General features: G+C 44.4%; 1 protein-coding gene across 1 annotated transcript in view; it reads right to left on the bottom strand.

Annotated features, from left to right (window-relative positions):
- Positions 1–13,489, bottom strand: part of LOC129701951 (tripeptidyl-peptidase 2-like) — a 101,125-nt gene that overhangs the window by 71,219 nt on the left and 16,417 nt on the right. The window contains exons 8-12 of the mRNA XM_055643395.1: positions 13,101–13,264; positions 11,456–11,610; positions 10,227–10,303; positions 2,511–2,638; positions 445–544 (exon numbers count right to left, since the gene is read on the bottom strand). Of these exons, the coding sequence (XP_055499370.1) occupies positions 445–544; positions 2,511–2,638; positions 10,227–10,303; positions 11,456–11,610; positions 13,101–13,264 (624 nt within the window). The remainder of the gene's footprint in view (positions 1–444; positions 545–2,510; positions 2,639–10,226; positions 10,304–11,455; positions 11,611–13,100; positions 13,265–13,489) is intronic.

Genomic DNA, 13,489 nt, shown 5'->3' with positions numbered 1-13,489 from the left:
AAGATAGCCACACAGTGCTTGGGTAACTCTGGAGAACATGGAGAGGAAGAACAGTATTTGATTGCTGTTCTGGGAAGGGGAGTATAAAAGAGATGATTAGTTCAGGAATCGGATAGTAGTGGGGAAGAAATTGTTCTTAAATTTGGATGCCTGAGCTTTCAAGCTTCTGTGTCTTCTCCCAGAGATTAGAGGAGAGAAAAGGAAATGGCCAGGGTGACAGGCATCTTTGACAATATTTCCTGATGCCATGAACTGTGAAGGACTGGATGGAAGGAAGTTAACGAGACTGTGATGATCTTGGCCGTGCTCACAATCTACAGGTTCAGACTAATACAGTTAGTTTTAAAATAGACTTCCTATGACTTTCAAATGCTGATCACTAAGAAACCCTTTTGTCTGTGGGATGGTTGTACATTATCCAACACAAAACAAGCTAGCTCTTACCAAGGCCCCCTCGATGACCAGGTGTATTGATTCGCTGGCAACCGTTCCCGCATGGAGTATCCTGCGACCATCATATCTGGACTGACATATGCACCAACACCTAATAACATAACACATTGCAATCACCCACACTTGCAATCATCTTGACACTGTAAAGAGAGGTTTGACAGTTTGGGCAAAGCTGGATATATATATTTTGATTCTATCTGTGAAACTAGTCATGTCCCATGTTTAGAACCAACATTAATTTCAAACAAAGTGTTGGAGGACTCTGAGACTTGAGACTGAAGGAGAATTCTGAACAGAAATGTCACCTGTCCATTCTCTCCAAAGAACCATTGTGTTCCTCCTGCATTTTATGTTTTCTCAGGATTCCAGCATCTGCAGTGTCTTGTGTCTAACATTAGATTCATCTCTGGCCAGTGAAGGGTTAAGTTTTTGTTTGTGTCGGAGGTACTTTCAGTGCAAATTATCTCCATCCTAGCTTTGCATGACAACATTTCAACTTTCTTTGGTGGAGGAATATACAAAAAGTTTTATTTTCACTTTGTTCCCAGGTCTCAATCTAGATTTAGCAAAGCTATGAACAACTTGCCGGTGACTGAACCCAAAGCAGAATCAAATGGTCACCTGGTGAGGAATTGAAGTTGAAGCAACAGTTCCTGATAGGGTTTGTGGTGGCACAGCTCTCAGTGCTGATGCTTGGGACGTGGGTTCATTGCTGCTGTCCGTGCGGACTGTGCATGCCCTCTCCACGATTACATGGGTTTTCACGAGTGCTCCCGTTTCCTCCCATGACCAATTAATGTCCTGATAGATTAGCTGGCCGATAAATTACCCCTTCGAGTAGGCTTATGGCAAAAAGAGTCACAGAAATGGAAAGTGTGAGAGAGAAAGTTGGGAAGTCCAGGTATGTAAGGGAAGAGGCAAATGGTTGAGGGGATTTGAGTGTATGATTGGTAGAGACAACAGCCTTAGATCAATGAATTTTCATTAGATTTGGGCTTGAGTCAAAGTGTTAAATTTAAGTCTTTTTAGTTTTAAGTTTCAAAGATATAACATGAAAACAAGCCTTTCAGCCCACTGAGTCCACACCGACTACCAATCACTCGTTCACACTAGTCCTGTTATTCTACTTTTTCATCCACTAGAGGCAATTTACTTACAAACCCTCACATCTTTGGGATGTGGGAGGAAATCGGAGCACCCTGGAGGAAACCCGCATGGTCACAGGGAGAACGTGCAAGCTTCACAGACACCAAGATCAGAATAAACCTGGATCCCTAGCTCTGTGAGACATTGGTTCTACCAGCTGCACCACTACACCTCCCTTGTTTGTTCAATCCAGGGATGGTGCCTAATCTCTGTACAGCCAACCTTCTATTTTTGCATTTCGGGCTTCCAGCATCTGCAGTACTTTAGCAGAGGCTCTCCCAGGGAACAAATGTGGACGGGCAAGCAGAGGACGTTAATTCGTTGGTCAATCCACACGTCCAAGAAAGCGATGGCTGGAGGTTACAGCAGCCTGGGGCTTGCCCAGATTGGGCACCGCTCAGAACAACTAGAGTGTGGACTGGACTTTGAAAATGGCACCAAAACATGGATCTCAAGCTTTAATCAGAAAATAACATGATATTGGGCCAACAAAAGGATATTACTACAGGAAACCAAATGCTTTGCAAATGAGGCGAGATCTTACAGGGAATCTTGGATAGGTGGTTGGGAATCGAGGGAATTCTAGCCATTGGGGCTGAACCAACACCTAACAGAAAGTTGCCCTGATGGCAGGTTCATTTTCGGAAGTTTACCAGCCTCTTACGAGTGATAGAGAAAGGCAAGGGTCATGGAGGGATTTAAACACAAATCTCTCCGTGCACTTAGAAGGGAATTGTTAAGCTGTATAAACTAATGCACAAAGCATGTACAAGATGGAAAGTAGCAGCAGCAGAAACTCTTTGAGGGTCGAGTGGCTTAAAATGCTTCAACCTAAACTAGACAGCAATGATGCACTCCAATGAGAGCGTGTGATCCTTATCAGTTTAGTGGGATTCCATTCTCACACTTACCAATTATATGGGTGGAGGTACCACCAGGAGCACCAACTGTGGAGAGACAGGGGCCATTGTTGCCAGCGCTGGACACAAAGATAATGTTGTGTTTCAAAATTGCTTCTTCAATCACCTTGCAAATCCTCCTGGAAGGAAGAATGAAATATAATCATAGAATCATACAGCATGGAAACAGGCCCTTCGGCCCAACTTGCACACACTGACCAGCATGTCTCATTTACACTAGTCCCACCTGCCTGCATTTGGCCCGATTTCCTCTAAACCTATCCTATTCATGTACCTGTCCAAATGTCTTTTTAAACGTTGCAATACTACCCTGCCTCAATTACCTCCTCTGGCAGGTCATTCCATACATCAACCACCCTGTGAGTGAAAAAGTTACTCCTCAGGTTCATATTAAATCTTTCCCCCCTCACCTTAAACCTATTTCCTCTGGTTCTTGTTTCCCCTAATCTGGGCAAGAGGCTTGTGCGACAACCCGATCTATTCCTCTCATGCTTTTGTGCACCTCATCCTCCTGCACCCCAAGGAATAGAGTCCTGGAATGAGAGCATTGTCAATCACATCCATGTTGGCTCTTCAGAAATTAATTCCAGATTAACTCCAGTGCCATCCCCCTGCTCAGTGCTCACAAGCCACAGGGATGGTACCGTGGGGCAGCTGGTAGAGCCGCTGTTTCAGCACGCTGGAGACTAGGGTTCGATTCTGACCTGTCATTGATAGTGTGGAGCTTGCATATTTTTCATATGAACGTCTGAGCTCCAGTTTCCTCCCACATCCCAAAGACGTGCGGGTCAGTCGGTTAATTGGTCTCTGTAAATTGCCCCTTGTGTGTGGGTGAGGGTTAGAATTTGAGGGGAGATGATGAGAATGTTTTATGAGCATGGGGGTATCCAAAACTAGAGAGCATAGGTTTAAGATGGGAGGGGAGAAATTGAAGGGGGATCTAGAGGAGCAAGCTTTTCATACAGGTTGTTATATGGAATGAGCTGCCAGAGGAGAAGGTGGAGGCTGGTACAATGTTTAAAAGGCATTTGGGCAGGTTCTTGAATAGGACAGGAGCAGAGGGACACTGGCCCAATGCATGCAAGTGACATAAGTGCAGATACGCACCACAGTCAGGGTGGATGAGTCAGGCTAAAGGGCCTCAACAGTTGTATGACTTTACCCATGACATTTTGGGGAAAGGAAGAACATGAAAACTCCCCACAGACAGCATGCAAGGTCAGGATCAAATCTAGGTTACTGGATCTGTGAGGCAGCAGTTCTGTTCGTTGCATTATAGTGCTGCCCTATGCCTTTGAGGATATCACTAAATTGACTGACAACATCTGACCACGTCTTGATAGAGCTCAAATTATGCTCTCAATGGTTTACAGCGCAGGAGGGTGCCATCAGATCTACTGAGTTTGTCATCTCCTAATAAAGTAGTTCCATCATTCTTATTCCTTCTTTCCCCATAACCCACAATTACTTTCCTTCAAGTGCCTATCCTATAAAAAGTACGTCATTCTGTTTCTATCACCCCTGTAGTTAGTGTGTTAAAGATTATAACTGTTCCCTGAAGAAAACAGCTTTGCTTTGTTCATTAGCCAGCTCACGCAGATTCCTCCAATTGGTCGCATCAGGTGCCAATTCTGGATGAATACTACACACTAACAGTAGTGAGAAATATTGCTAGGCTGAATTCATAGAAAAAAACATTACTGAAGCCTCACCTACTGGCAGGAGATCGGCAATAGAGAATTAAAAGGCAAAACACAAAGTGCTGGAGGAACTCAAGGAGTCAAGCAGCATCTGCGGAAGGAATGGACAGATGATGTTTCAGGACGGGACCCTTTGTCAGACTGAAGGAAAGTAATCTGTCCATTCCCTCCACAGATGCTTCCTGACTCCCAGAGTTCCTCCAGTACTTTATGTTTTGCTCATGATTCTGGCATCTGTAGTTCCTGAGTCTCCTGAGAATTAAAACAAACCGTTCCTCAGGCAGCATCTCCGGAGGGAAGGAATGGGTGACTTGTCGGGTCGAGCCCCTTCTTAAGACTGAGCATCAGGGGAGAGGGAAACTAGAAATATGGAAGGGAAAGGTGTGAAAATGACAGTTCAAAGCAGACAATGTTCAAGGAAATGTAGAATGGTCCATTGTTGTCTGAGGGAAAGGTGACAAGGAGGCATACAAACAATAAAATTAATCAGGAGGACAGTGAAACTAGTCGTTGAACTAGGGTGAGGGAGGGACAGAGAGGGAGGGAAAATAAGGGTTACCTGAAGTTAGAGAAGTCAATATTCATACCGCTGGGTTGTAAGCTGCCAAAGCAAAATTTGAGGTCTGTCCCTCCAATTTGCATTTGGCCTCACTCTGACATGCCACCATGCCTTTTTTTAAAAAATATATATCGGTTTGTCAGAGTATCCTGTTAATTGCATGGAGCTGTCCTACAGGATCAAACTCAGACACAGAAGCATGAAAATGAAACAGTGTTTGATTAATTTATTGAAATAGCAGCATGTGCTGCAAATAAAGATATACAGGTAAATGCGCTACGCTGAGATTTACAAAAGATACGGTGCCGCACCATAGGTTATTATAGAAAATTAAAATTAGTGGCATATGGTGCAATATCCTGGCAAGGGCAGAAGATTGGTTGGCTAACTCATGACAGAGCAGGAACAAATGGATCTTTCACTGGTTGGCAAGATGTCACAAGACCTCAACTTTTTACAATTTATATAAAAGACTTGATGAAGATTAGATTAGACTTTATTAATCCCCTTATTCAGGGGAAATTCAGATGTCCTTGCAGCACACTAATAAAAATACAACATAGCATTCAAGAAGAAATTCAACACCAAAACATCCCCCCACAGTGGAAACCACTGTGGGGGAAGGCACAAAGCCCAGTCCCCATCCTCTTGTCCACCCAGAGTCGGGCCTATTGAGGCCTCCACAGTCGCCGCCACGGCGCCCGATGTTCTCGCCGGGTGATGGTGCTCCGGCATCGGGAGAACCCCCAGCGGCTTGGGGTGCCAGGAACGGCCGCCTTCCCACCGGAGCCCGCGGCTTCCAAGCCAACAGACCGCTCCGGACGGAGCTCCACACACTGGCGATCTCTGCGAGAGATCCCAGGCTCCGGGATGTAAAGTTCAGCGTTGCAGCTGGCCGCTCCACAGAACCGCGGCTCCATGATGTTATTATCGGCGGTCCCAGCATACTGGAGTTCCAGCACGGCGACCCAGGAAAGGCATCGCCCGCTCCACGACAGCGCTCCAGCGCCGCGCCGCCGCCAAAGACGATGTTCTGCGCCGCCACCAAAGCCAATGTTCTGGCCAGGTCCCCTCTGGGAAACGTCGCTCCAGGACCCGCTGGTAGGCCGCAAGGACAGGTCGAAGACGCTGCTCAGAGGAAGGCAACCCCTCCGACCAGGTAGGGACTTGAAAAACAGTTTCCCCCTTCCCCCCCACCACCCCCCACACATAAAAAGGTTCGGCCCCCTGACTGCACACTCAACATACTAAAAATAATAAAAAAGAAGGGGGAAAAAACGGACAGCTGCAGGACAGGCAGCCGTTCAGGACAGCGCCTCCTCCGTAACTTTCTTCATGAAGATACCAAAGGCACAATTGCTAAATGCGCTTATGACGCATAAACGTTTCAAAATAACATTGTGAAGAGGCTGCAAGGAAGCTACACGGGAACACTGATAGATCAAGTGCGTCGGCAAAGATCTTGATAATGTAGGATAATGTAGGAAAAGGGTGTTATCCACTATGGCAGGAGTAATACAAGCAGTGAGAGGTTGTAGAAATCTGGTTGCAGAAGGATCTTGGTGTCCTAATGCATGATCTGCAAAAGGCTACTATACAAGTACACTGAATAATTAAAAAGGTAACATAATGTCTCTCTTTGTGCTGGGGGAATTGAATATAAAAACAGTTTTTGCTTCACTTGTACTTGTTAAGAGACATTATGTCACAAATGCTGTGCACAGTATTGGTTATTTTAGAAGGGATTTGAATGCGTTGGAAGCAGCGCAGTAGAGGCTGATGGAACCAACACATGCAATGGTTGTTTTTGCCCAAGGAGTGAAGGTTGACTGACCATGCTGAGCTTGAATCTGTTGCCGTTTAGAAAAGAAAGAGGGGACTGCATCGAAACATGAAGTGGAGCATAAGCAGAATGGATGCAGCGGAAAAAGGTTTCCTCTTGTGGAAGAATCTAGAAGGAAGGGTCATTGCTTAAAATTAGGGGTCATCGACTCAAGATAGAGAAGAGGTGTACTATCCCCATCTGTCCTTAATACCCATGTCCTCTAAAATTCGACCATTCTGATCTCAGTCCCTGTACCAGTCAATGTGCAGTGTTTTAAAGCAACAATTTAATTTCCTTTGTATTCTCTACATTAGATCATTTTTTTCATCTCGTCTTTTTAATTTCTTCAGTCATTAGTTTGAGCTAGTCCCCTTTTATTAACACCTCCACTAGTGGGGGGGGGGGGGGGGGGGGGGGGGGGGGGGGGGGGGGGGGGGGGGGAGTTCACTGTTTACCTTGTTGTAACTCTTTATAACATTGAAGTCCTCATTCAGATCACATTATCCACTGCACTGAATAACACTAATTTCTCAAGCACTTCCACAATTATCCTCAATGATCCACTAACCCTATCGCATATTCTTTTTTAATGGACTATACAAAACTACTATAATACTACAGGGTAACTGAGGGAGTTTACAATCTCAAAATGCTATTCTAGTTTTGAAGCTTGCCTCCAGATGCATAACCTGTGTAACACTTGTTCTGGTTTCTTGGGATCTATTATACTATTTTCAAAAGACTCCTTTAACATTTTAATAGCAGTTGTGAACAGATTAATGACCATCAAAGTCCCAAAGGAGGATGACTCATTTACATGCTCATCTCTGTCCATGATTAATACCGAGAGAATTTAAAAAAATTGTTATTCCAGTGGTCCCAGGAGCACTTATTTCATTAGGTTGAAGCTCCAACCAGCTGACAATATGCCTTTTTTTCCATTAATTAATTTCTCCATTTGAGTCTCAGTTTCCTACTGCACTGAAACCAAAACTTTTCTTCTCATTGACAGATCACTTCATGGTCCCATTTCAGGTTGACCCGCAACCATTGACATAGCACTGTACAGCATGGAATAAGACAATTCGACCCAACTTATCCATGTCAACTCATGGGCCACCTTCCGCATTAAGTCCATCTCCCAGCACTTGGTCCATAGCATTCTACACATAAACCATTCAAGTCCTTACCCAGACCTTTCATAAACTACGTCAGCGGCGCAACTGAAACCACGCAACTGGTAGAGCTGCTTCCACACAGTGCCAGAGACTGAGGTTCGATCTGGGTGGATCTGGTGCCGTCTGTGTGGATATTGCAGGTTCTCCCTGTGAGCATGTGGGTTTCCTCTGGGTGCCCCCGTTTCCTCTCACATCTCAAAGACATGGAGGTTTGTAGGTTAACTGACTTCTGTAAATTGTCCCCAGCATGTAGGGAGTGAATGGAAAAAGTGGGATAACATAGAACTAGTGTTAACAGATCAATGGTTGGAGTGCACTCGGTGGGCCGAAGGGCCCGTTTCCATGGTGTATCTCCAAACTAAACTCTCTTTGGCAATGCATTCCAGGTGCTCACCATTCTCTGGTGAAGAAGAAAAGGGAAATTCGATTGTGGACTTTATAAATGGGCCAAGAAGAATGTCAGAAGTGATGCTGAAATTCTGATTAAACAAGTGATACTCCCTTTATAACAAGCAAGAAATTAGAAAGACTTGCTTGGTGGCACAAGAAACTGCAGATGCTGGAATCTTCAACAAAAAAAGTGCTTGAGGAACTCAACAGAACAGGCAGAATCAGTGGAGGGAAATGGACAGACGACGTTTCAGAAACATTGATCCTCGGTAACATGACAAGACAGATGGCAAGATGTCTCCACTGCCCAGTGGGAGATCTCAAATGAGGAGATATCGTTACAAGATAAGGGGCTGATTATTTAAAACTGAGGTGCATTGGAACATCTTTCAAAAGGGGTGGGTGAATTTGTGGAATTTTCTATCTCAGAAGGGTGTGGAGGCTGGATCTTAATAAGGAAGTAAATGATCATGGGGAAATGGCATGCGAGGAATTGAGGCCAAGATAGATCAGCCCTGATCATACTGAATGGTGGGGTAGACTAGAATGGCCGAATTACCTATTCCTGTTCATATTATTCCACGCAAACCCACTCAGCAGCATCTGAGCTGATGGGACTAGCTTTCTTTTGCACAATCAACAAATTGGTACACATTTGGGGACACAAGGAACTGCAGATGCTGGGTTTACCAAAAATAAAGTGCTGGGATAACTCAGCGGGTCAGGTAGCCTCTCAGAAGAACATGGATAGATGATGATTCGGCTTTGGAATTTATATTAACACTGACTGCCAGGCAGATTGTGTTGCAATGAAATGAATACCAAATCAGTCTGTAAGTCTGGTGAAAGGGACTTTCATCGTCCAAAGTTCCCACTGTAAAGAGCAACCGAGAAAATGTCAAGACTTGATGAGACTGGCTTTTTACCAAAAAAGATCATCAAAAAGTTAATTTCATTCACATTTTCCGGGTAGTCTGCCCTTTCTGCAGAGCCCTTCAGTTAGCAGGAAGATAAGGATTTGTTTTGCAAATATCCATTAATTTGCTAAACCGCTGAAGCACTGACACCAATAAACTGGCAGGTCCCCCTCGTAATTAAAATTTCCGCAGACCGAGCAGACTTCATCAAGAAATGCCACTGAAAGCAAACTCCTTATTGCCTGCTATTTTTGCACCACCTGTTTCCTGACCCATGGCTTTCCCTGGGGGCATTTTTTAATATGGGAGGACAATGCCACACAGAACTCTTGAATAATTAGACGTTCTACACCAGGTCAAAATCAACAGAGCAATTCAGTCAGTCCCACCCAACTCCTTCCCTGCAGCCCTGCAAATATTTTCTCCCTCTAGTATTTATTCAATCCTCTTCCAGGCACCGTGTTCCATATATAATTACTCAATGTGTATAGAAGCCCTCAGGAGAAGGTTCTTTACTTCAAGAGTGAGGACGCGGCACACACTGCCACAGGTATTAAGACGCAAGCAGCTGCAGATGCTGGATTATAAAAAAAGACACAAAGTGCTGTAGTAGCTCAGCGAGTCTGGCAGCATCTCTGGCAAATATTGAGAGGTGACGCTTCTTATGGTCTGAAGAAGGGCCCCGACCTGAAATGTCACCTCTCCATGTTCTCCATAGATGCTGCCTGACCCGCTGAGTTACTCCAGCACTTTGTGTCTGCCACAGGTATTGATTGAAGTGATGAAAGTGGACACAATTAAAGAGAAGTTGCAAACACAAGAGGGGAAGGAGCAGACGAGTGTACTTGTACAGTTCTAAGTTCTTAAGAGTAGCAACACTGCCCAGTAAGCAACATGGCTCATTTCCATTGCTCTGCACTGTATACGTATCTGAGAATGGAGCATCTGAGCTGATGGAACTAGCTTTCTTTAGCAGATAGAGCAATAGCAGATGCAGGAGAAGTATGGTGACACAGTTCCACCTACAGACGAGGAGACGTGCAGTTTACAGGCTTTCTGCTGCAGGAGCCACTTAATAAAAATAGTCTAGCGTATGGCCATTTTAAACCACTGTAACATGCAATGGATTGTGACTTACCCAGAGTTAGGCCAGTGAGCTGCTTCACCATAGCTGTAATTTACAAGGTCACACTTGTACTTGATCACTTCAATTATCTGGAAAGTTGAAGGTGAAAGAATTAAAGATGGAAATATTTAGTTTGGTTTAGTTTAGAGATACAGCGCAGAAACAGGCCATTCGGCCCACCGAGTCCATGCCGACCAGTGATCCCCATGCACTAGCACTATCCTACACACTAGGGACAATTAACATTTTTTTTACCGAAGCCAAATTAACCTACAAACCTGTACGGCTTTGGAGTGTGGGAGGAAATCACGGTCATGAGAAGAACGTACAAACTCCGTACAGACAGCACCCGTATTGAGGATTGAACCCGGGTCTTCAGTGCTGTAAGGCAGCAACTTACTGCTGCACCATCGTGCCACCCATGCACACAATTCACATGCAGTTGAAGCACAATTAACCAAATTATAGTGTTATAAATGCTTACAAGTTACATAGAAGCTCAGATATTACTCCAGGGAAATTCAGAAGAACCATTAACAGTTGAACCATCATTTAATTCACTTTGGGTATTCAGCAATGGATCCAGGTTTAGGTTTATTATTGTCACATATGCAGTGAAAGACTTTGTTTTGCATGTTACACAAAACAGATCAGATATACATTAGATCGATACAAAGTGCTGGAGCAACTCAGTGGGTCAGGCTGCATCTCTGGAGAAAAGGAATAGGTGACATTTTGCGTTGGAACCCTTCTTCAGTGGGTTTTCCTACCTGCTCAGATATACATGGATACAATCCATTCAAACTTAAGGACAATAGATAGAGAAAAGGGGAAGGTAATTCTAAGCATTGTAGCATGTTCGGATATATTTCTCAGCATGTGGCACATCAGTTCCATAGACAAAGTCCAATGTCCTCAATGGGGTAGAGGTGAATTGAACAGTGCCCTTTGAAAGGACTGTTTAGAAGCACTTACAAAAAATAAACAGCTTGTCATATAAAGGCATTTAGTTAATAAAATAAATGACACTTTGCTAACAAAATGCTTAGTGACAAAGGCAAATTTTAAGCAGCTTCCTGAAGGAACAGAGGTGTGGCAAGACAACTCCAATGCTATGGCCAACATAGCTTCAGAAACAGCAACTAATGACGGAGGGAAGAAGATGAGGTCCAAAGGGGAGACCTGAATATATTAGTACATACTGGGCAGCAACTCTTTGCCGTGAACATGATGCCACTCACCGCACGGATTAAGCTGGTCCCAGTCTCCATTGTATTTAGCCTGGAGTCAGCCACCTTGATAGCCAAAATCTGAGCCCCAGGAGCCACACCGTTCCTTTCCGGGTCTTCGGGGAAGTGCCCAGCAGCAATTGCAGCCACGTGTGTTCCGTGGGATCCTGTGCATGTAAATTTGTCAGCATTTACATACTGTTATTTAACAAGATGAGAGGTCCGAGTTATGAAGTCATACGACATGTAAACAGGCTCTTCGGCCTAACTTGCCCATGCCAAGACACTCCATCTACGTTATTGGCACCTGTCCGCCATTCACCCATATCACTCTAAACCTTTCCTATCCATGTATCTGTCCAAATGACTGTTAAATAATGTTATAGTACCTGCGTCAACTACTTCCTCTGGCAGTCATTCCATATACTCACCTCCCTCTGTGCGAAAAGGTTGCCCCTCACGTTTCAATCAAATCATTCCCCTCTCACCTTAAACCTATGTCCTCTGGTTCTTGGTTCCCCCACTCTGGGTAAATGATTTTGTGCATCTACCCTACCTATTCCCCTCATGATCTTATACAACGCTCTAAAATCACCCCTCACCCTCCTGAGCTTCAAGGAATAAAGTCTTACCCTGCCCAACCTCTCCCTAAAGCTCAGGCCTTCGTCCTGGCAACAGCCTCGTGAATCTTCTCTGCACTTATTCCAGCTTAATGACATCCTTCTTACAGCAAGGTGACCAAAACTAAACACACTACTCCAAATGTGGCTTTACCAACGTCTTGTGCAAATGTAACATAATATGCCAACTTCTGGACTCAATACTGTCCACAACAAGACTTTAGAGCAAAAATATAAACTACTCGAAGAACTCAGCAGGTTGATTAGCATCTGTGGAAGCAAAAGATTGGTTGGAATTTTGTGGAATTGAGTGTTTCCCATCAGTTTAACGTTTGCTCCAGATTCCAGCATCTGCAGGCACTTTTGTCTATACATTGCTTGAGTTTAGTTTAGAGCAGGGAAACAGGCCCTTTGGCCCAAATCACCTGTTTACACTATTTCTATGTTATCCCACTTTCACATCCACTCCCAACAGACTAGGGCCAATTAACCTACAAACCTGCACGATATGGGAGGAAACCGGAACAACTACAAGATACCCGCGCAGTCACCGAGAGAACGTGCAAACGCCACACACACAGCACCCAAGGTCAGGATCGAACCCGGGTCTCTGGTGCTGTGAGGCAGCGGCTCTACCAGCTGTAATAAAGATGATTACTTAACCCTATTTCTACAGTTTCCCCAAGACTTAGCAAACCTTTCCATCTCAGGTGAAACACTGCTGATGTTGCTTCCAAAACCCTTTCATCCAAGGCATTGTTAATCATATTCACTTGCGTTGCATTAATGATATTCTCATTCCCCTGGTCCTTAAACCCAATTCATGGGATTCAACCTTTCGTTGATTAGACACAAGGAACTGCAGATGTTGGAATCTTGGGGCAAAACACAAAGTGCTGGAGTAACTCAGCCGGTCGAGAAGCATCTCTGGAGATGTGGATAAGCGATGTTTTGCGTTGCTTTGGAAACAGTTTATTTCCATATTTTTTTGAAGTGAAAATGGACAATGGGCAGATTCCTTTCTGCTACCTACTTACCAGAGTTGGTGACGATGGAGAGAATGTTCCCTTCATCGTAAACATTGATGGAGTAATTCAACATTTCTGACTTGCCGAGCTGTGCGTATTCGTGGCCTTCCTTGTAGCTCCTCAGAGTTTGACAGCTGCTCAGATCTCCACATTCACTGGTGTCAAGGCAAGCTCTAGAGAGGCAGGCAGAATACAAAGACCAGCGGCACATTAGAGATACATTTCAAACAGACCAGAGCAAGCAGGTTTATCAAAGAGTTACAGGTTTATTCACATTCAAATTAGGTTTAGATTTATTATTGTAACGCATAGCGAGGTACAGTTAAAATGATATCCAATCAGATAATGCTATATATCAATACAATCAAGTCAAACTCAAGTACAATGGGTAGGGCCAA

This window comes from Leucoraja erinacea, chromosome 12, assembly GCF_028641065.1.
Source record: "Leucoraja erinacea ecotype New England chromosome 12, Leri_hhj_1, whole genome shotgun sequence".
Lineage (NCBI taxonomy): Eukaryota > Metazoa > Chordata > Chondrichthyes > Rajiformes > Rajidae > Leucoraja > Leucoraja erinaceus.
Note: the sequence above shows the minus strand (reverse complement) of the source record. Positions and strands in the feature narration are given on the sequence as shown.